Raw genomic sequence first — 23,605 nt, 5'->3', positions numbered from 1 at the left:
GTTATTTCTCAGAGAAGTATGTAGACCGCGCCGGACTATAAGTTGCAGGTGTTTTAATGTTTAATTACCATTTGTAAGAGACCGTATTTTATGGACTATAAGTCACAGTTTTTTTCAGTTTGGCCAGGGTTGCGACTTATACTCAGGAGCGAGTTACATGTGAGATTGTTAACACATTATTACTTGATCATTAACACATTACTTACTTACGAATAGTAGATTCACTTCACATGTTATTTTCAGACTAAACCGCATGAGGGCGCTCTAGGCCTGCGGAATAATTGGAACTGCAACTGACGATGAGTCTGAATCCGTCCACTAACTTCCGGAATCAGCGGAGTTGTTTACAAGTGATACAGAGGATGAAGATTTCAATGGATTTAATCATTTGGAGTGACACGGATGGTTCCATAAACTTGTCATTTATGTTATAGTTATTTGATATATCGTTTAGATGGAGTTATACAGGCCTGTAGAATAATTGGAACTGCAACTGACGATGAGTCTGATGTCAGTGCCGCATGTACTTCCGGAGCCAGCAGCGGTGTTGTTTACACAGTGAAGATTTCGATGGATTTAATAATTTGGAGTGACATGGATGGTTTGATAAACTTGTTATTTATGTTATAGTTATTTGAATAACTGTTAATATGTTACGTCAGGCACACTCTTAGTTAGTGTAACATTAGCATACTGTATCGTTTAGCCTGTTGTTGCCTATTCATGCCCATTCTTGGTGTTGTATTTTGTCAAATAAAGTTCCCCCAAAAATGCGACTTGTACTCCAGTATATATTATATATTATATTATATATATCCAGTATTATATGTTTCTTTTCTTCTTTATTATGCATTTTATGGGTGGTGCGACTTTTACTCCGGAGTGACTTATAGTCCGGAAAACACGGTAATAATAAATAAAATTGGAGCACATACAGGTGTAAAGTTGGCAATGCGATACGAGCTACACGTATAGCTCCGGAGATCACATGACCGGGTGATAAATAAATACTGAAAAGGGCAATGCAACAAGATGTCATCAACAATAGCCCAGTGCATTCTAGTGGCCGGAGGAAACCTCTACAGTTGCTTCAGCAGCTCTGTTTCCTTCATTAAGAGCCAAATTTCTCCCTTTGTTAAGAGCCAATCTCTCCCTTTAAAGGACACATATCATGGAAAATCGACTTTTTTTGCCTTTAAAATCATTTTATTGTGTACTTGGAGTCTCCAAGATTGTAGAAAAGTGTAATCTATCCCTCCAGGTGCTGCAGAGATAATTTTATGATCTGCTTGGGGGGCTATTTTTTACACCGTTCAGATTTCTTCGTTTTCTATTACGTATTTTTATCTATTACGTCACATCCGTTGGGGTGGGACAAACCAAACATCCGCAAATCCGCCATGTTTATTAGTTGAAGAGACTTTTGTAGTCCAAACAACTCAAGGATGTCGAAGTGGAGGGATCAAAATGTTCCGTTGTTGGATGCATCAATCCAGACAACTCATTGCACAACATCAGAACCTCAAAGAAGTGCCTGGTCAAATTTAAATTTTCAAGCAGTGTTCCCACATCTGTGGGCAAAGTCCTGCTTGTTCAAGGAGTGTTTCAGAAATCTTTTGTAAATATAGCGAAGGATTCGCCGAAAGACTTCGTTTCGTTGATGGTTCAGTTCCTTCAATCTATGGAAACGACGGACACGGTAAAGCGGTAAGCTTGAGATGACACGACAATAATAAACTGTACTTCACTTTGTCTATGCACTCGTTTTCATAGCATTAATGTCAGTCTTTCTGCTGATTTTGGAGCTGTGCGCTCTGTTTTCACTTATTGTGGGTGTATTTTGAGTAGTTGTATCAGATGAATTGCATCGAAGGTGCTGTATTATGCTTGAGGAACACAATAATGTGGTAAATACATTCGTTAGCTTTTTTGTATTAGACATCACAAAACTCTGATTTTTCGTGATTTTTGCGCCGCACCGGACTACAATGCGCAGGGTTCAAACCTTGAGCAAAAAGTAGCGGCTTGTAGTCCGGAAAATATGGTGTGTGCGTGCACCCACGCATGCACACACACAACACAATGAAAGCAGCCTTAAAGTGTACCTGTGCTGGCATGTTATCAGTGAGGCCGCCATGCAATTAGGCCGGCTGAGTATCCGCCTCCTCTCCCCGGAGATGCTACAGATGGGACGGCTAGAGCCATACTGCAGGCCCTCATCCAGATGCTGAAATGTCAAAAAATCATCAGGGGAGGCCCGGTTGGCTTCACTGTGGTGAGTCCCGGGCGGGGCCGCTGAAGAGCAACAAAGAGGAAAGGCCAAAGCCGAGCAGTCGCGCTCCAGTTTGCACTGTGTGTGTGTGTTTGTGTGTTCCGGACGCTCTTGCAATTGGACAAAATCTACCATGGAGACTATTTCGCACAACAAAGTCAAAATTGTGGGTGGAGAGAAAATGGAAGTGCGATACTGGTCTAATTGGTCAGGCTGGAAGAGCATTTGGTCATTAGGAGGAATTAAGCCATGGTGTGCAAACATTATGCTTCTCAACAATGACAGAAGCCGGCGCAATGCGATCACTCGGCAGGTTTTACAGGCCCGTTAAATAATCTACGACCTTTATGAGACCAGCAGGAATTGCCAGCCATTTGGAGCAATTTAGCTCCTCCTTTACCCCCACCATCACACACTCCCCAACAAGCGACTGCTGCCAATGCAAAATCCAAAATCTGCACTTGAAAATAAATAAAGGAATAAAAGAGGACAGATGCACTTTCAAACAAGAGCAGATACATCTTTCACATGACAACGTACAAGCATCTCTCATTGGGAGATGATTTCTGTGTTTCTGGCACACAGCAGCACACGTGGCTACACTACGCTCACTCAGATGCAACCACAATCACACTCTCACACACGCACACACACACAGTACACACTTTTCTTGGAAAACAAATAGAATCAAACTTTATTCTCATAGCGGTACAACTTGTTTCTTTTATAAAATATGCACAGATGTTTTCTTTTCCAGTTTTGCAATGTTTTTCTGGCCCGTGCACGCGGTTACATTTGATGGGCATTCGGAATCTCGGGTGATTCTCGGGTGATCCTCAGAAACGTCTCACCTAATGGACCCAAGAAGTTGGAGCAGCCCCTGTCTCACCTTTGACTGGACTTTGTCTGTTGGAGGCGTGTTCCTTCGGCAGACGGACATTTCTTGCCTCAACGGCGCAGTGCTCGCTCACATAGGAGCGCGCTTCTTGTCGCGCTCTATATGGAAGGAACCTTTAGATAAAGTCTGCTGTGAATCGTTGCTGTCGTAGAATCAAAATCACTTATGGTTTGAAGTTCTGCAGCTGGTGCTGGAACCCCTGGTTGGGTCGACTAGAAGGCCTCGCCAGCTTCACCTGGCGGTAGGCCTCGTCAAACGCAAGCCCTTCACTCCGCATCAAATAGGCCGTGACGATTGCGGCGGAGCGTGACACGCCGGCGTTGCAGTGGACAAGAACCACACCATCCTGAAGGCACAGGGAGAAAAGCAGCTTTGGTCTGACCGTTGATATTAGACGTAAAAATTAGAAGATGCGGAGCTTTTCAAGCTATGTACCGTATTTTCCGCATCATAAAGCGCTTCGGGTTAAAAGGTGCAGACTGAATTCTTGGGGCTTTTCTTTTTTTTAATCCACACATAGGGCGCACCGCATTATAGGATGCATGCATGCCATGACTTACGGTAAACGAAAAACATCACGGGAGCAAGACAGTGAGTTCGGTTGTACTTTATTCTACTATTTAACCATGTACTCTACTGTGCTCACATTATTGGTAATCGATATTCATACGCAAATCCATCCAAGTCCTCATCTTCTGTATCCAAATTAAACAGTTGGGCAAGTTCGCCATTATACATGCCAAGTTCCTTCTTGTCGTTGTCACGTTGCTCTTCTGCAATGATCCTGGCTTTTCAGGAAGCTTGAATTGTGCCTCGTAAGCATGTCTCTTTGTCTATGCCATTTTAGAGGGTCCTAATGCTGTTTTCTTTGCAGAAATGATAGTATTATTTATCAATGATGGCGGAGGTACGTACTCTACGTGTTAAGAACAGTCCTCTGATTGGTTTACCACCCCGATCTGCATAAAACGTAATGTTCTCTGATTGCTTCATTGGGTCTACAGAATATGCCTGTATATCACGTCTCTGTGTGGCAGAAGCCACACAAAACAACTTTACAGATTTGCACAATCGTATTTATCAATGGCGGCGGATGTACATACTCTACGTCAGGGGTCTCAAACTCCAGTCCTCGGGGGCCGCATTCCTACAGGGAAACTTGGAAAACATGTAGGAATGCGGCCCCCGAGGACTGGAGTTTGAGACCCCTGCTCTACGTGTACTCTACTCTGTGTGGCGGAAGCCACACAAAACAACTTTACGGATTTGCACAAACGATAGTACAGTAATCCCTCGTTTATCGCGGATAATTGGTTCCAAGACCACCCGCGATAGGTGAAAATCCGCAAAGTAGTGTCACCCTCTCATTTTTAACAGACGTACATTTTTTGTGTATCAATAAATGTATATCAAACCATATACGTAAGTGCATATGTTATCATTAGAACATTAACATCATTTCAAACATGTAAATACTATATTAATAGTATAAATGACATCCAGAAAATAATGTGTAAATAATATAAATATGATACGGGTGTGTGTGTTGTGTTTGTAACATATGTAGATGTAGCTAAATGTATACATACTGTAAATATGTTTCTAGAACTCTTATTATTAAAACAACTTTTTTTATAACAAGGCACAAGTGTATGTACTGCAATTGTGTGAGCACTCCCTGCCTTCTGCTGGCGTGCGGGCAACCTTCGTGCCATAATTCCTCAATTTAGAATTTTTATTTTTAATTTTTTAATTTTTATTTTTTTGGGGGGGGGGGGGGGGGTCCACGATCTACTGAAGCCGCGATAAATGAACTGCGGTATAGTGAGGGATTACTGTACCGTAATTTTCGGACTATAAATCACGTTGTTTTTCATAGTTTGGGTGGGGAGGCGACTTATAATGAGGAGCGACTTATATGTAGTTTTTTTCAAACATTTTCCCCCCGAAAAAAGTGAAACCGCGACAAACGAACCGCGATGTAGCAAGGGATTACTGTAATTTTAATTTCAAGTGACGTCAGCAGCGCGGTGCGGCGTGGCGGTTGTTTACAAAAAGGACAAAGATTGATCACGGGATGACGAAGATGACGAAGGGCCCCACGTACTACCGGCATCATTAGCAGCTTTGTTTGTAAGTGACACGGAGGACGAAGAGTTTGAAGGATTTAAGGATTTGGAGTGACACAGAAGGTTTGAAAAACTATTATGGCTTTTACGCACGCCCAGTCCTACTCTACGGAGCTCTCTTTCACCTCCGTGGATTGAAGTCGGGGGCCGGCGCTCGGCCGGGTGTCTGTCCGGGGACGGTGGATGGGGCTCGGACATGGCTTTTACGCACGCCCGGTCCCATTCTATGGATCTCTCTTCCACCTCCGTGGCTGGAAGTCCACGCCGCCACACGCCTGGAAGTTTGTTTTGTTAAATAAAGAGCCGTTTACCAAACCCACGTCTATCCTTGTACTTTGTTAACGCTACAATATAGTTATATAGTACATCTGTGGAATAACGACGAGGCTGACGTCAGGGCGCACGCGCGGCGTTGTTGACAAAGGACGAGGAATTTGATCGATGGATTTAATGATTTGGAGTGACACAGATGGTTTGATAATATGATGGCTTATATAATAGTTATTTGATATCTAATTTATATATCGTTATATGGGCCTGTGGAATATTTTGAAGTGCAAGCGCCGTCAGCGGCGCGCACCCATTGTTGACAAAGGACGATCGATGGATTTAATAAATTGGAGTGACACAGATGGTTTTATAAACGTGTTATTTATGTAACAGTTTTTTGAATGACTGAATGTTACGCCAGGCCCGTTTTCAGCTCTTCGTTTGTGTTTATGTCACGTTAGCATACCTATCGTTTAGCCTGTTGTTGCTCGTTCATGTCTGTTCTTGGTGTTGGATTTTGTCGAAATAATTTCCCCCAAAATGCGACTTATACTCCGGAGCGACTTATATGTTTCATTTCACGTTATTGTGCATTTTATGGCTAATGCGACCTACATTCCGGAGCGACTTTTAGTCCGAAAATTACGGTATTTATTTATCAATGGCAGCGGAGGTACGTACTCTACGTGTTACGTACAGTCCTCTGATTGTTTTTTCACCCCATCTACGTAAAACATAATGTCCTCTGATTTGTTCATCGGGTCTACATATTACGCCTGTATATTGCGGAAGCCACACAAAACAACTTTACAGATTTTGGAATTCGGTCCACACAAAAGGCGCGCCTTATTAAAAGGCGCACCTTCGTTTTTTGAGAAAATTAAAGGCTTTACGGTGCGCCTTATGGTGCAGAAAATACGGTACTCAACTTGCAAAGCATTCAAGCGATTAATGCACTTGCGACAGTGTGTCGGGTTTTGAGGCGCCACATGGGCACAATATACTCAAGTGTATTATTCCTAAATGAACTGCAAAAACATGGCAACTGTGCATGATCACATTGCTGACGCAGCTTCTGATTTTCATTCGTAGCCGGCCGTCCGTTGACTCCACCCGCCTCTTGTGAAACAACATGATGAATGGACAGTGTGCATTGGCTGATTGAGCGCATACTAAAGCTGGGCACTGAGAGCCAATTGCAAGTACTCCCCTGAGACACAGCTGGTGAGTGCATATGGATGAATTCTCCCCACATATGTGTTACCTGTTCCCGGGCTTGATCTATAAACGAGCCGCACTCCTTCAGGTATGAAGTGATTTTCGTGTCGGGGAGGTCCAGGATCTGGACGGTCTTGTAGAGCAGCTGATGCGGAAAAAGGTTGGCCACGCCGTAGGCCACGTTTAGCACGTGTGACACCTGCAAAGCGAGAATGAGGCACCTTGAGCAAATGAGCCTCCATTGTGAATGAGGGCCCTTGTGATCGCACAACGGCTTTGACGAGAGCAAGAAAATTAAGCAGCTGTGTGTGTGTCTGGGGGGGGGGCTTCAGGGACAGACGGAGTGTTTATTATGAGACAGATGGCATTGATTCAGTTTGTTGTCCATGTCTACCCTCTCACTTAATTTGACTTTACCTCGGAGGCCTCCTTCCTCTCCTCGAGTCTCTTGACATAACGCAGCTCATGTTCCTTCTTTTGCATATACCTTCTTGCCAATTTTGTACAGAGACTTGAGTACTGCTCGCCAACATTAGTGGGACTGTTTCGTATAACTAAACGGATTTCAAAGGCCAGCCCATGCTTGGTAGGTCAGAACGAAACCTGTTACCAATCTGTAGGCATAGCGTACTCATCAGCATCTCGGATGAGTATGATGCGTTTTATTTTTGTCATATTATTAGAAAAATACCAATTGTGAACTGCTCCAGATAATGACCAAATAGTATTGATGGCTTGTATAAGGCAACAGTATTAACAAATGGATTAAATCCAGGAAGTCTCTTCTGAAGGGACCAAATGCACAGCCCAGTATGGTTCTGTGCTGTGCTGTGCTGTGTGTGTGTGTGTGTGTGTGTGTGTGTGTGTGTGTGTGTGTGTGTGTGTGTGTGTGTGTGTGTGTGTGTGTGTGTCTGTGTGTGTGTGTGTGTGTGTGTGTGTGTGTGTGTGTGTGGCCCCTATAAAGGCACTCACACTTCACTCTATTTGAAGTCACACTGGCAATAAAAACAGGAGTGCCAAATGAGTAAAATGATGACTGCGGTGTACTCACAGAGCACCATGAGTGTTGTGTTCAGCAAATGGAGAGCAGCGGTCCAATGTGAATGACACTTTTGTGGCTCATTTATAGGGCGTGGCTGCAGCGGTCGACGCGTAAGAGCCGATTCGAGGAGGTCAGCAAATACACTCGAGCGCTCGTTTCTCTCGCTCTTAACGCCGCCACATCTGCTTGGGAAGAAAGGTAGGCGCAATGCAAATGTGGTCCAAATCAGCAACCCCGACCACTCCGGCCGATGGCCTCTTCTACGTTTGCGCGCATTAGCATGCTAGCATGTGATCGATGGCGTTAATTACTCTGCAGCGTGTCACAGGTGCAAGCTGGAATTAAATTACAACAGTCAGTTAGTGTGATGAAGAACCTAACAGGGCGCGCAAACGAAACTCAAAGAGGACATCTGCATTTTTTCCGGTTTAGTAGACATTTTATGGTGATGTGGCATTCATCCTCGTTGGTGACTTTATGAAATAACTACTACAGACCTATCTTAACTCAGCAGTTGAATTTGTAACATTTCTAAACTGCAAACTAAATTGATTGGAAATCAATTTCTTCCATTGAAATGCTCCCTGTGCTCGCATGGGTTTCCTTCTAGTGCTCCGATTTTCTCCCACATTGCAAAAACACGCATGGTAGGCCGACTGAGCGCTCCAAATTGCCCATAGTTGCGAGTGTGAATGCAGATGGTTGTTCATCTTTGTGATCATCCGTCTCATGAGCTTCGACAACCAGTAAGAAACAGCCAGCTCGTGCCTTTTCAGGCAGAACAAGGCGAGGTATGCAACCGATCGTCCCCGGAGCCGTGCTGGGATCATTTACTCCCTCTACTGAGCGGAATCGACACTGCACGAGTCGACGTCTATTCTCATCTCACGTCTCGGCACGTGATCGTGACATGGCAAGGACGCGCCAGCCCTGTTGATTATAACACACACATTCCCACCGCCACTGTCTTCAACACTGACCTGATATCGCTGCAAAATGTCCATGTCATGGGCCACATCCTGAGAGGCTGAAAGAGAATGGGGAAAAAAACGTGAGAAGTGTTTGAAGCCAAACTGAGCATTTTCTGCACTATCAAATTACCGTATTTTCCGGACTATAAGGCGCACCGGACTATGAGGCGCACCTTCAATAAATGGCCCATTTTAAAACTTTGTCCATATATAAGGCGCACCGGACTATAAGGTGCACCGTTAATGCATTAATTTTCTGAGACAGTCCTGTATAGGGGCCGACCATTCGCACCGACATTCCACGAACCATTACCATTGTGAATGAACTTGTAAGTATGTAACTATATCTTTACTATATCCTTTGCAGATAGGTTGATATTGCAAATGAGAATCTGTTGTCAATTGCACTACCAGAAAAGTTAAAGGTTAAAATAATAACTAACAATTTTATGAAAGTTGAATGAATTTTTTATTAGATGTATTAAGTTTGTTTTATTGTTGTTATTGTTGTATGAATAAGAAGGGTGATATTGGTGTTTGTGACTGCAGTAAACAGGCCACGTTGCATCATGTCAGATTTTTAATCCAAATCAAATCATTCTCCATTTTATATTTTTTATTTCAACTTCAGATGCAACAAATTACTTTATAATCACAAAGTAATGATCCATAGTCTTTTTGATTCATAGTCTTCAGCGGGCCACTTATGATTGATTTTATGACACAATGCTTCAGGCCAGTTTAAATTTAGACGCGGGCCGCATTTGGCCCACGGGCCGGAATTTGGTCCTTTGGTAATTTCGGCTTTTGAGAAAATTTGAAGTTTTTAGGTGCGCCTTATAGTCCGGAAAATACGGTATGTCTTGTTTTTTAATAAAGGGATTGAAAATATCTATATATTTTAAATCTGATTTAGTAATTATAAAAAGAAATTGTGTCACGCGCCGTGCCACCTGTCATCTCCTGGTAACAATGGTCACTCCATCTCCATGGTTACCGCTCACAGCCACGTCATCAAGTCAATCACTGCTCTTACCTATTACCGGTCCACTACTTAAACGTCACACTCCTGTCACTCCATTGTCAGATCGACCCATGAGCTACCCGTCCGTCCCTGTGCCTTGTGTTTGTTGTAGTCTGATTCCCAGTTGTCGACCCAGTTCTATGTTGTGACCGACTAAGCTCGTCCGCCGCCCGTCCTGACCACTTGCCCGTCTCACGACCAAGCCCGATCGCCGCCATCCCCGACTACTCGCCCGTCACACGACCAAGCCCGAACGCCGCCTGTCCCGACCCGTGTCACGACGCCAACTCAGTCCGATCCAACTCCCAACTCCCCAAATAAAACAGTGTCGCATTTAGTCGTGCTGCTCGTCTGTCAAACCTGACACATTGACTACCAAATGAATTGTTAGTTGGCGCCCTACTACTATCATCAATACCATCTCGGGGCATTTTCCACCTTCTGCGGTAGTATTCGAGCCGTATCAGAGACGGGACGTTAACTGTATGTACTGGGAGACAATTTGCGTTCAGTCAAAAATGTTCAGTGCGTTGTGTTGGTACATGTCGGCAAAAAGAAGTGCAATAGTCAATTGATCCTCAGAGAACAATTGAAGCGATTGTCTTTTATAAAAATGGATAAGGAGAGTTGAAAGTGTGTGTGGCTTTCACGGAGTGTGTCATCCTGAAATGAGTTTGCTCAGAAAAGAGAACGAAAAAAAAAAAAAACAGGCCCCCAGAAAATCCCAGCAGAGTAGTAAACGAGTGGTGTCGTGTCGCGGCGCGTACTGCCGCTGATTGGCTGACGTCCAGGAAAAATGAGCGGCACTCCAATGCTGTTAGCACCAACGCACCATAAAGACAATATTCCCTTTTACTGAGCCGAACAGATGCAATATTGATATTGATCCCCGCTGACGAGTCATCTCGTCTGCGAGGTGGAGTGCCACGTGTGCGTCTACGAAACCGAACGGCCATGCCGAGCTGTGAGGGAGTTCAATGTCAGGCTCAAGGACACTCCAGCAGAATGTGGACTTGGGTTTTGCTTTTGGGTTTTGTTTCCTTTCTTTTCCATACTTTAATAAAAAAGTCATGCAGTGATGTTGCGTAGACATCGATAAATTTGTCATGTAGGCCCTACAGCGCTCAATGCTACGATATGCAGTAAAAGAGACATAGATGCAGGTAAGCTCCAGTTAAGTTTCTTACCCAGCAGCAAGAAGGGTCGGACCACTCCAACTTGAAGGTCCAGACTTTTATCCTCCACAAATCCGCATCCGTTGGCGTCCTCAAGCTCCTCTACCTGTGTGCTGCCATCGGTGCTCCTTTCCAACAGCTTCCTACCCGTCACCGTGGTAACGCGGGTGCACTGTTTCCTCAGGCGGCTTTTGGAGAAGCCCTGGATCTCCCCGGACAATGAATGCATTGCACGAGGGCCAAGCAGAGCTCGAGACACACAATGGACGAACTGAACAAATTTAAAAAGAAAGCAATTTTTTTTGTTTTACTGTCATTGATTGTATCTATGAACACATTGCAAGGTAAGCAAACGATGTTACGATATAAATATTGAACATGTGCGATTTGTTGCAATTCCAAGTATGTACTTACAATTTACACTCCAAATTACACTTTGTTTCTTGATTGAAATCCGCAGGTTTATTTCCCCTTTACCAAACATTTAGTAAGTTCTAGGGATGGGCAAAATACAAGGTACTAGGCTTGGACCAAATCATAGCTTTGCAGTGAGTTGAAAGATTATTCGTGTACCCACCTTGTTGAAAATATAGAAGACTATTAATGACACGACATGCAACTAAAACCATCGAGGTCCCTAGACTTTGCGTAACGTTAAATCAGCTGATGTTTTTCTAAATAGAGAAAAGTGGAATACTTACCAGCGACGTTAGAAACGGTCAACATTTACGGCCGGAGAAGCCGGAAGTACGTAGCGCATGATGCGTTCATATTTAGAGAAAAGTAGGAATGCTGACGATCGTACATAGAGTAAGTGTCAGCTCTAAAGACTGGATAAAGTTACTTTATTTTATGGGCGGTCTGTGACTCACAAATTATCCGGGTCCTTAAGTAGCAAGCAGTTCACACGACCGCCACCATGCATGACTGCTGGTGGGTTGTTTTTTTTCTTCCCAGTAATGCCGTTGCTTTTACAACAAATGTTACTTGACACATACATTGCAAAAAAAAATAATCCCCTTTAGTCTCGTCCGTAGAATATTCACCTAATAGTATTTTTATCATCAAGATGCTTGTTTGCAAAACTAATATAGTAGCTTTCGCCTTCTGCCATTTTTGCATAGTCTCTCTATACGTTTAGTTATCAACACTAAAACTCGTAGAATTCAACAATGCCGAAATATAGACGAGCAAAAGTGGGGAAACATTGCCAGTCTCCCTGTGCAAGTCGTGACGCGAATTCGAGGTGCGCTGACCGTGAACGCCTCACGATGTGGAAACGAGGACGCCTCCTCTCATCCCATCTCATCCCAGTGACCGAGAAAAAAAAAAAAAAACACGGCGAGCGGCTAGAGCGACGGTGGGTGGAGTACAGGAAGCTGCTGCTGTCCTCGGCTATTTGATCATGGCCCAAATCTAATTCCTACACAAACGCCACCAACAGACTAGCCGAGAGTGTGGACATTTGTGATTTTGTATACGTGTTTTTTTTTCCATTTCTCGACTGATTTGTGGAGATCGAGGAGCTCCAAGATGTCTCGGGGAGTGATCCAGCCCAGCCAGCAGAAGCTGGCCGAAAAACTCACCATCCTCAACGACAGAGGCATCGGGATGCTGACCCGTGTTTACAATATCAAAAAGGTTCGCACGCTCACATATTAAATGCGCACACTAAGCACACGGGCAAGCTTGAATGTAGACGAACATGTGTACCCAAAAGCCGGTGTCGCACGTATTGACGCACGTCAGTGTATGAATGGTTTATTAGCTGGCATTGTACGGAAAGTCTCGACATATTTGGCAACCTTTCGTCTTTTTCCATATAATAAGCGTTGTGGATTCGCTCATAACGGAGAATTGGCCCCAATTTGCTATGATGGAGGCTGACGATGGGCACGGTTACGCCTAACAGCGTTAGCTTGCGGTAATGTTGGCCCCTTGCGCCCAAAGGGGAATTCACGGCGGATTTGAGGCGTTTATTCGGCATGGGCGTTCATATATATATTGTGTAATCAGTCAGCTAAGGAGCGACGACGGAGATGACTGAATAGCCACGCCCGGGGTTCTAACTACAAACGTCGGGGCCTAGTGCCGAGCTAGCGCTTGTTATTGAGTTAATGGCGGAGGGTGTCGGCTAAGCTAGGCTAGGCTAAACTAACGAGCCGGGATCCGCCTAACTCACGATGGCGAGAAGCCTGAAGGGAGAGCTCAAACGCGGCCGCAGCCTGTCAGGCTGCCTGCTGTCAATTCAGCTTAACAGCGTTGAGCGCTCACATTAATGTAGCAATTAAACATACTTTTTGTTTTTGTAACAAAATTACAAAATGACCCTTTGAGGCAAGTGTAAATTCACACAAATCCACCTTAATAACAAACAAACAAACAATCAAACAAACATATTTTGCACTTTTTTACAATAAACTATTTCTTTACAGTCTGTCATGATTTTATGCAACCTCCAATGAGATCCAATGCAAGAGTTGTATCAAAAAATCAAAGTTTTACAAGCTTCAATTTGGTTGATTTGATTCTTACACTACACAAATGCAAAATTAAAAAACAGCTCTTAAATAGCAACGTGACAAGATTCACCTAAAATGCTGGGTTTGGTTGGAATGGCCACATAAAGAATAGAATGGAATAGAAAATGTTATTTGCCAAGTTTGATCAGGCCAATCAAGGAATTTGACTCCGGTAGATCTTGGCCTCTGTACAACATTTAGCATACCAAGATATTTGAAAATCAGACAATGACTTCTGGAGGAATTTTTGTGCATGATGGGGAGGCATTTGGGGAGCATTTTTATGCAATATCGCCTGTAGAAAATCTGGCCTTGATAAAACAGAATGACTGATGATTTCTCTTCACGTATCTCCACGACCATTTCTAGTCATTCTTTCCTTGGGGAATCCCTCCTCCAATTATCTGACAAGTTTTGGTGAAAAAATTTCATAAAGGAAACTTTCTTTGTGAAAAGAGCAGTAAAATAGGTCCTGTACGTCAGCAATAGTTGGGGTACTACAGTATTTTATTCACTCACCACAGTGGGGGTACTAAAGTATTTTATTCACTCACCACAATACACACACTTGTTAAAGCCACACACTGAGTAGTTACAGAACTGCCATGGGCAAAAGCAAAAAATAAATAAAATCTCAATTAAGCATTCCAAAATGTTACTCCAAAATCAGAAAGACATCTTCTTTTAGTACTTTTTACAACTTTTTGGACAGTAAACTTGCTTATACGTCTTAAATCACATTGAGACTCCCAAAATGAAAGGTGCTTTTGTATGGAGTAAGGAAGCGGAAAGCATTTTGTTGCTGTTGTGGTTATGGAGGTGTTTGAAGTGCTGATTCTTTTTTTGGTGTTTTTGAGAATTTCACAAAGATGTCACGTTGCTACTGCAATCAGTGGAATAAACATAAGATAGCAGTCATTATTGTCCTTATGAAAGCTCGTACGACTCTTGTATCTGAGTTTAAATAAAAGTGTTTGGTGAGTAGAGATATTTGCATGGCTTGGTCTTGTGATAGAGTGCATGTATGATTCTCTACCTAATCTTTAAAGTAAGCAAAGTGCTCTTTGTTGAGTATTTGTTGGAAGGCAGGCCATGTTGTGTCATCATAGTTGTACTGTTGTGCCCTCCTCCTCTGTGTTTTAAAAAAATATAATCCGGATGTGGTCGTATTCCTCATGACTTGTTAGTTGGCGTTAGGTTTGAAGGCTACTTTGCGCAGACAAGAGAAGTCCAACCAGTGACGGCTTGTATTGTTTATGACCGAAAGGGAGAGTGGAGTTAGTCAATCATCCAAAGTTGTACAAAAGAGGAGCCAATATAATTATTAAGTTGCTAGAAGTACCTACAGGGATTGCGTGCCAGTGAACCATCGCCACCACAGTTTGGTCGATCACATCTACGCCCACTTTGTGTGTCAAACTGACCCATCTGAACGCCCACACTGATCTTTTTTTTAACACCATTCACACGCCGCACAACAAGGAACGGTCACATTAATGAGAACAGAGGACCTTGCTAAGTGTGTGTCCACACGATGAGCTACATTGCTTCTGACTTGATTTTGTTGAAAGCCGTCCTGTTTGTCCCCTCCCATCATGGCCATTTTATTTTATTTTTATTATCAGCATGTTCACCCTCAACTGCTTGAGCTTTTCCTTTATAATGTCTTAAAGTTTTTCTAACCATCAGTCTATTTCAAGTAAATTGGACAGCAGAGCACTGGATTAATTATTACAACAGTGTCCTTATTGGTAAATAAAATCACAAATTACAAAATTGGTTGTTTGGTTCTGTCTGTGAAAGGCATTCATAAACATAACGGTGAATTAATGGCCGTCATTCTAGGGTGATTAGAGTTCAATTTGATGTTTTCCAGACGTTTTACATTTCAATTGCTGTGGTTGTTTTTGTTGTGATGGATTGTGTTGCGCAACGGAGCCCCCACCACCACAACACCCCTACACCACTACCACCCCAGTGTTGTGTGCTTTGTTACTTTCCAACTGTTCTGGGATCAACTAAATGTACTTCCATGAATGTTCCGGAATATGGAGCCTGCCCACCCTCTGGCAGATCTGATGGCCTCAGGGGGAGTTGGGGGCTTACTGGCAACAATCACACACAAGTTATCCTCTAAATGTAAGGCAGAACTAAAGATGAAATTGGAAGTCTCTACAAAATAGCATCTCCAATTACCGTAGTTTTCGGACTATAAATCAAGTTTTTTTTTATAGTTTGGGTGGGGGGGGGCGACTTATACTGAGGACTTATTATTTTTAAAAAAAAGTAAAAAAATTTAAAAATTAAAAAAAAAAAAAAAAAGTGAAACCGCGATAAACAAACCGCGATGTAGCAAGGGATTACTGTAATTTGAATTTCAAGTGACGTCAGCAGCGCGGCGTGGCGGTTGTTTACAAAAAGGACAAAGATTGATCACGGGATGACGAAGATGACGAAGGGCCCCACGTACTACCGGCATCATTAGCGGCTTTGTAAGTGACACGGAGGACGAAGAGTTTGAAGGATTCAAGGATTTGGAGTGACACAGAAGGTTTGAAAAACTATTATGGCTTTTACGCACGCCCGGTCCTACTCTACGGAGCTCTCTTTCACCTCCGTGGATGGAAGTCGGGGGCCGGCGCTCGGCCGGGTGGCTGTCCGGGGACGGTGGATGGGGCTCGGACAATGCTTTTACGCACGCCTGGTCCTATTCTATGGAGCTCTCTTACACCTCCGTGGCTGGAAGTCCACGCCGCCACACGCCTGGAAGTTTGTTTTGTTAAATAAAGAGCCGTTTACCAAACCCACGTCTTTCCTTGTACTTTGTTAACGCTACAATATCGTTATATACTAGATCTGTGGAATAACGACGAGGCTGACGTCAGGGCGCACGCGCGGCGTTGTTGACAAAGGACGAGGAATTTGATCGATGGATTTAATGATTTAGAGTGACACAGATGGTTTGATAATATTATTGCTTATATAATAGTTATTTGATATCTAATTTATATATCGTTATATGGGCCTGTGGAATATTTTGAAGTGCAAGCGCCGTCAGCGGCGCGCACCCATTGTTGACAAAGGACGATCGATGGATTTAATGAATTGGAGTGACACAGATGGTTTTATAAACGTGTTATTTATGTAATAGTTTTTTGAATAACTCTGAATGTTACGTCAGGCCCGTTCTCAGCTCTTCGTTTGTGTTTGTCACGTTAGCATACCTATCGTTTAGCCTGTTGTTGCTCGTTCATGTCTGTTCTTGGTGTTGGATTTTGTCGAAATAATTTCCCCCAAAATGCGACTTATACTCCGGAGCGATTTATATATGGTTTTTTTTTCACGTTATTGTGCATTTTATGGCTAATGCGACCTATATTCTGGAGCGACTTTTAGTCCGAAAAATACGGTATTCATCTTTCTTCTCATCTAATGCTATGAAGACTCTGCCTCAAAATTTTGCCGGGATCATGTTCCCACTTGTTGCAGTCCTACAATCTCCTCTGTCAAAATAGGTTGAGTCCATAAAAGACAGAGAGTGAATGTCCAAACATTTCACCTTTTATTACACTTAAGAAGCAAGATAAAGTGCACTTACCACAACAGCACATCTACATGTCCAACGCAAGGTAACTTTGGCTAATTTCACATAGCCTACCTGTACGAGGTAGAATGTATCATCATGCTCCCTTTTGGCCACAACTCAGGACGCAGTAAACAGCGAGCCAACTTGACACTCTCATTTGCTGTCACCCACATCATTCACCAGGCCCGAGACTTTCCTGTTAAAGCCAGACACACTCAAAGTCACAGATGCAAAAGTTGAATGTGTGGGTGGCGACCCTGAGTGGACACAAATAATCATCACACCTTACATGCGCATGGTATTGTATTTGCTAAAGCAGAACTTGTTTTGTAAAAATACTAAATAGCTGCAGCCCCTGAAGAGAGTTTGTGAAGAAGGGTGCCGCTGCAATTGTTGATGCAGCTCCAAAGCTATAGGAGGACATTAGCAGCGGCCGAGTGGCCGTCGCCACGGAGGAATAATTGCAGTCTGCCAGTTACTAGGCAACAGTCTTCCCCAAAAAATGTGGGGGGAAAAGCACACAGGCCTAACTTTGTGTTTGCGCGGAGTATCGGCCATATTAGTCGGCCACCGTGGTGGGCACTCAAAATGGACGTGTTAGTTCCCCGCCGAGTTTGAAGGTAGGGATGCTACTCAGTGTGTCAGCGGCGAGTCAGCGTGCGTTAGGCCAGTGTTATGCGGCGACAGCATGCTCGTGTGGCCTTTTTAATGTGCTGTGGATAACAATGTAGCAACACGTGTGTAACACAATGCATGCGTGTGTGCATATGTGCGTGTGGGTGGTTTTGATTTCTTCTCTTCTTCTCTCTGTTCCAATGCTTCCCCCTTCTCCTATGCAGCAAGGACAAGTTTGGAAGGTTTGCAAAGTTTATCACCTTCCACCGATGAACCTCCCTCTTAATCCACCTCACCCACCCTTTGACTCCTTCCTGGTCCCGCCCTTCTCTCCTTCCTCCCCTACTGGCCACTCATCTGTTGGTCCTCTGCGCTTCTTCATGTTTCAATTAACCAATGTGGGCTACTTCACAAGCACTCTAAAAACCAAATTCGCTTACGTTACATGTGATGGATAAAAAAATGACAGCAAGTCAGTCAACCCGTGTGTAATGCAGATTGATGATGAGTCCATTTTTAGATTCTGTGTTACATTTTCTCTCTTGATTAATACCAAACAGTGTTGCTGGATTATGTAAATAGTTTACAAAGGCCATGACTGTAATCATACACAATATGATCAAAAGCTATTGTTCTCACTGTGCAATTACACTTTGATGATTTCACTACATCGTTAAAGTAATTGTTGCATTCAGCCAGCAAGCTAACACGTTTTGAGTGCCCATAAAAGCAGCTTTTTGCCAATTAGCTTGTTTCTAATGTTCATATGATGAAATAAAACAGCTCAAATAATTCCATGTGACAATAATGCTCTACTGCAAAGCACAACTACTGTAATTCAGATACCATAACAGCACGTCAACGGTCTCCAACGCAAGGTATCGATGGATCGATGTTAGCTAATTTCATGCAGCCTACCACCCGTGGAACCTATCCCTTTAGTTGTCAACATCAGACACACAGAAACCCTAACAAAAATGCTCGTAATTAACATACGTCTACGGCCGCTTCTGACGTCTGGGAACTCATCATTACGCGGACTGGCTAAAGGTTAGCATTCAGCCATCAACCTGAGCTCACAAATCTACTTTTGTTGCCTGACACACACATCGCTCACCAGGCCTGTTGAAGCCATACATACTCAAAGTCACAGATAGTGCAGTCAAGCACGAGCTTGGGGATCCCAAATGGACAAGAATACAACACTTCCTTAAAATGTCACCAAAACATCAAACCAATTCTAAAGCGGTTTACGGAACAGCTGAAATGCCGATGATAGCTGAGACGCGCTCGCAATTCGACCCTTCCAGAAGGCCGGCGGTAGCTGCTGGAGAAGGCAAGTCGGTCTGTTCCGGTGTCCTGGCAGCCGCTTCCACACTCCTCCCCCACCACGCCCAGTCATTGTCACGCCGTCCTTCCATTGGCTGCGCTGTTCCCTCCCTCCCTCCTACCTTTCCTCCATCCATCCACCCATCCATCCATCCTCCCTTCATTCATTCAGCCAGGCAGCTTTCTGCTCTGTGGCACTTCATGTCAGCAAAATCCTGCAGTCGTAGTTGAGTCCACTTGACGTGAAATCAACTACAAGCTTGTTAGCTGCAGACATGAAGATGTTCCTCGGTTGAGCGTTTAGAGCTCTTGCATGTTCTAACACCCGACTGCACAACCGTGACTCTGAGCCTCGGCAAATGCGGAACGTCCACGCCGTCGACTCTAAACGCATGTGAGAAGCTCCCGTGCCGCGACATTGCATCCAAAACACATACGTGTCGTCAAATTGGACTTCAACCAAATCGGCCGTCGGAGCATTGCGAAATCATTGGAACAGAGAAAGGAGAGCAGTTTACTCGGCGCCCTCACTTTTTAATTTGATATGACATTGGCATTGTATATCAGCGACGCAGTGTGGCCTTGAGAATAATTTCGCTTGTGCTGTGGTCAAGTAGAGCTCGTCTCTTGTTGGGTTGGCTTGCGCTTATGTTTTGCAACGGTGAATCAGTGTTTGATGCTTGGATCTTGAATACGGAAAAAACTTAAGGATTTACTGTGGGTGTTAAGTTGTGTATCGTTATGCCGCTTGAAGTAATGTATTATTTTGGCATTAATGTGGCGCAATCTAGCTACTATGGCAACCACTATGACTCTCATTACTACTATTCACTCAAGGAAGTTTTCAGTGGATGGCACATGCATGAACTGCAGCTTCCTCACCATTCACAACTACGCCACCATGATGCATGAGCTCCGTCGCTTCCCGCCACTCAGACGTCTTCTCGCTGACTACCATCACACACAGCGCCACCTGTTGGTGCGGAGGCTAATCAGCTAAGGAAATTAACTTAAATCATGAAACTCCACATTTAGTTCATTTTGACATCAAATTTTTCCCATTGAAATGTCGTGACTTCTTGAATAACGAGGCTCTTTTCAAGTTGTAGCTGCAGTGGTGGGAAAGTGGTGCCGTAAATTTGAAACATGAAAAGCACAGATGGACTTTCCACTTTTGCAAAGTGGGTACTCAACCACTGATGGCCACTTTTTGAGGAAGCCGGCTACTAGCATGGTCTTTCTTTTTCTCCAAGCATTATATTTTGCTTCTACACTCGTCAACCCGTGTGTCTTCTCTATAGGCATGTGGAGACCCCAAGGCCAAGCCCTCCTACCTGGTGGACAAGAACCTGGAGTCTGCCGTCAAGTTCATCGTCAGGAAGTTTCCTGCGGTGGAGACGCGCAACAACAACGTGAGTGGGCCTGCAGCTTGATTGGATATGGATCCTGAAATGGGTATTATGTCAAACTGTTATTATCTCCAAAGTCGTCAGTCCAGATCTTTGGAGAAGATCGCCACTTTACTTTGTGTTGTTTAGAAGACGTTTTATGGTTGTTGTTTTTTTGTGTGTGATGGAGTCGTATAACCCGTGTTGGGATGGAAATGCGACATTTACTCTGAAGTGCACGAGTAAAACAAAAACTGTGTGCGTGTGTGTGCATATGTGTGGGTGTGTGTGTGTTTCTGCGTATGCGTGGAGTTGAGACGCCAAATGTTTCATTAGCTTGCGGCATGTTTTTGGCTAACAGCTTGATTTAATATTATAAATGTGCACAAATGGTCTCTTATGTTCTTTTCTGTTTGTGTGTGTATTTGTTTTGCATGCTAATCCTGGCTTATTCCGGACTTGTGCTTTTTGGTAAGTTTGTGTATTTCATTTGAGTTTTGTAACACTGCAATGGTTTCTTTGCACATGTTCTGAGGCTATTTTTTGTTTGTTTTGCTCGGCTGGCCACATTCTATATTTTTTATGTTCCGTAGTCTAGTGCGTCTACCAGCCGCGTTACAGCGCGCGTACCGGCAGGCTAATTGACCTGACTTAATGTTGATGTCCCTATCAAAGTGTGCATTTTAAGAGCTCTTTACATTCACCAGGTTTGCTTACTAGAAAATGAGCGCCGCCCCCAACTAAAATGAGTAGTGGTCCGCATTCTAGTTTGGCGTTGTAATGTCAAGACTCTTTTGTGATGTCACAGCAACAGTTGGCTCAGCTGCAGAAGGAGAAGTCGGAGATCCTGAAGAACTTGGCTCTCTACTACTTCACTTTTGTGGATGTTATGGAATTTAAGGTTAGAAGTGCTACCGGTGACATTTTGAGAAGAAGATGTTTCACCAACGTTTTGTGTGAATCAACAGGACCACGTGTGTGAGCTGCTCAACACCATTGATGCCTGCCAAGTCTTCTTTGACATTGTAAGCTCGCTCGTCACGAGGGTTTGTTGTTTGTGGCGCGTGACGGGACCGTTTTGTTTGCTGTCAAGACGGTGAACTTTGACCTGACCAAGAACTACCTAGACCTGGCGGTGACGTACACGACACTCATGATCATACTGTCACGCATCGAGGAGAGGAAAGCCATCATCGGCCTGTACAACTACGCTCACGAGATGACGCACGGCGCCAGGTGAGCAAAACGCACGCAGACTTTACGCCTGCCGAGTCAGGTGACTTCTGACATGTATGCCTGTGTTTCTGCGTTTGTGTGTCGCAGTGACCGCGAGTACCCCAGGCTGGGCCAGATGATTGTGGATTATGAGAACCCTCTGAAGAAGCTGATGGAAGAATTTGTCCCCCACGGGAAGGTAGTCCATCGATGCTCATTGCACGTTAGCATGTTTGCAGTCGGAGCAGAGCTATGGGCCTGAAAAAAAAAGAGATATAACATAGTGAGCCCTTCTGTACCTGTTAAAGATAAACAGCTAAGAGGTAATCAAAGGTGTTTTTGGACCCAATCAGTCAATCGCGTTCAATCAATGCTACAGTCAGGAAGCGCCAGATTGAGTACAAGTGCAGGGGCTTGCTTTGGAGAACTGACCCATATCAAATGCCAATAATGTCATTTCCACATGCAATTGTGATCAATGTTTATTTTTCCCCCCATCAAATATTTTTCAAAAAAAGACACAACACTTTGCTTTTCTGGTCAAATAATACTTGTTAAAACACATTACAAAACAAGATCCACAACGCAAAGGGAATTCTTCAAACCATAAGTGCATCGCGTGTGGGCTAACGCAGACGCTAGCAATTCCTTCGCTAGCAATGTACGGAAAGCAAAACACGGCGACTTGTATTGACGACGTGCGCCTGAATGCAGGTCGCTCAGCATTTACAGCACGTTGCCGCTCGTGGAAGGCGGACGCACGAGACGGCAAGCCGCACCACAAACGGGCAAACATACATGCATACATCTGCACACTAATGAGAATGTGCCTTTTTGCGCAGTCTCTGTCCGACGCTCTGACCAGCCTTCAGATGGTCTACCCCAGAAGGAATCTTTCCGCCGACCAGTGGAGGAACGCCCAGCTGCTCTCGCTCATCTCGGCTCCGTCCACCATGCTCAACCCCGCACAGTCAGATACCGTGAGTGGCGACTCGCCGTCACCTTCCTCGCTAAGGAGTTCATGACCAGATCAACTCAAAGTCTTTGTCTCTGGCTCTCTGCAGATGCCCTGCGAATACTTGTCCCTGGACGCGATGGAGAAGTGGATAGTTTGTGAGTGGCGAAGCGAGGTGTCTGTGTTCCCGACGGAGCTTTCTGATTGACTTTCTTGTTTCCAGTCGGTTTCATTCTGTGTCACGCGGTGCTGAACAGCGACGCGGGAGCGTTGTCGCTGTGGAAGCTGGCGCTGCAGAGTTCCACCTGTCTTTGCCTCTTCAGGGACGAAGTCTTCCACATCCACAAGGCCGCCGAGGACCTTTTTGTCAACATCCGAGGGTACAAATGAGTGTGAAAAGAAAATCTCAAATACAATCCTTTTTTCCAGCATCTATTGAGCGAAACGCGTCGCCCCCCCCCATCTGTGTTTTCCAGGTACAACAAGCGCATCAATGACATTAGAGAGTGCAAGGAACAGGCCCTGTCTCACGCGTACGTACGAGCGAGCGAGCGTGCTCCATCCCCGGCTGCCGTCGCATCGTCGACTTGCCAAACTGATTTCTTGTTTTCCTTTTATGCGCTTGCGACCCGCTCATCTCATCTCCCTCGGGGATTCCGACTCAGACGTCTCGCCTTCCTTTTTTCCCCCCTCTTTGGCTTGCCCACATTTCATCCTCTGTACTTAATCCACTTTGATGGTTGTTCTGGTTCTTGCCGCCGTGGCTGTCACTTCCTCACTTTGGTGTCTGGCGAGGATTGTCCTCAAAGTGTCAACGCTGACTTCCTCCTTCTGTCTGCCCAACTCCACAGAGGCTCCATGCACCGAGAGCGCCGCAAATTCCTTCGGTCAGCCCTCAAGGAGCTGGCCACCGTTTTGGCGGACCAGCCGGGCCTGCTGGGTCCAAAGGTGGCACCGTGAAACAATTTTCAACACGCACGCGCTTTGAAGAGGTGC

The 23,605-nt window shown here is 44.4% G+C and overlaps 2 protein-coding genes across 7 annotated transcripts in view; one reads left to right on the top strand and one right to left on the bottom strand.

Annotated features, from left to right (window-relative positions):
* Positions 1-2,942: 2,942 nt before the first annotated feature.
* Positions 2,943-11,801, bottom strand: LOC119134940 (dual specificity protein phosphatase 19-like). Of its 3 annotated transcripts, none has more exons than XM_037272208.1 (5): positions 11,701-11,801; positions 11,012-11,270; positions 8,810-8,856; positions 6,834-6,986; positions 2,943-3,516 (listed from the first exon to the last, which is right to left on the bottom strand). In XM_037272208.1, exons 2-5 carry the CDS (start codon positions 11,226-11,228, stop codon positions 3,334-3,336), a joined length of 600 nt encoding a protein of 199 aa, XP_037128103.1. In that variant the 5' UTR covers positions 11,229-11,270; positions 11,701-11,801; the 3' UTR covers positions 2,943-3,333. The 3 variants fall into 3 exon arrangements, with proteins under 3 accessions (XP_037128103.1, XP_037128104.1, XP_037128106.1); XM_037272209.1 differs by lacking the exon at positions 11,701-11,801 and adding an exon at positions 11,577-11,679; XM_037272211.1 differs by lacking the exon at positions 11,701-11,801 and adding an exon at positions 11,414-11,565.
* Positions 11,802-12,285: 484 nt separating this feature from the next.
* The window catches only part of nckap1 (NCK-associated protein 1), an 18,779-nt gene continuing 7,459 nt past the window's right edge, over positions 12,286-23,605 (top strand). Inside the window, exons 1-12 of one of the 4 annotated variants that reach the window (XM_037272080.1) lie at positions 12,315-12,640; positions 17,947-17,964; positions 20,353-20,463; positions 21,254-21,340; positions 21,408-21,464; positions 21,533-21,675; positions 21,763-21,853; positions 22,497-22,634; positions 22,719-22,767; positions 22,833-22,989; positions 23,086-23,142; positions 23,461-23,557. In XM_037272080.1, coding sequence (XP_037127975.1) covers positions 12,533-12,640; positions 17,947-17,964; positions 20,353-20,463; positions 21,254-21,340; positions 21,408-21,464; positions 21,533-21,675; positions 21,763-21,853; positions 22,497-22,634; positions 22,719-22,767; positions 22,833-22,989; positions 23,086-23,142; positions 23,461-23,557 — 1,113 coding nt within the window. In that variant the 5' untranslated portion in view covers positions 12,315-12,532. Of the gene's footprint in view, positions 12,641-17,946; positions 17,965-20,352; positions 20,464-21,247; positions 21,341-21,407; positions 21,465-21,532; positions 21,676-21,762; positions 21,854-22,496; positions 22,635-22,718; positions 22,768-22,832; positions 22,990-23,085; positions 23,143-23,460; positions 23,558-23,605 lie in introns of all 4 variants that reach the window. The other 3 variants (XM_037272079.1, XM_037272082.1, XM_037272081.1) reach the window with 3 other exon arrangements.

This window comes from Syngnathus acus, chromosome 15, assembly GCF_901709675.1.
Source record: "Syngnathus acus chromosome 15, fSynAcu1.2, whole genome shotgun sequence".
Taxonomy (NCBI): domain Eukaryota; kingdom Metazoa; phylum Chordata; class Actinopteri; order Syngnathiformes; family Syngnathidae; genus Syngnathus; species Syngnathus acus.
The sequence above is the reverse complement of the archived record's forward strand: the minus strand, read 5'-3'. Positions and strand labels throughout refer to the sequence as shown.

Bases quoted from the DNA above. Each gene is read 5' to 3' on its own strand.
- LOC119134940 (XM_037272208.1), bottom strand. From the start codon at position 11,228: ATGCATTCATTGTCCGGGGAGATCCAGGGCTTCTCCAAAAGCCGCCTG. The intron at 8,857-11,011 runs GTAAGAAACTTA...ATTCTCTTTCAG, and splicing joins CCGACCCTTCTTGCTGCTGG to CCTCTCAGGATGTGGCCCAT. The intron at 3,517-6,833 runs GTAACACATATG...CTGTGCCTTCAG, and splicing joins TAGATCAAGCCCGGGAACAG to GATGGTGTGGTTCTTGTCCA.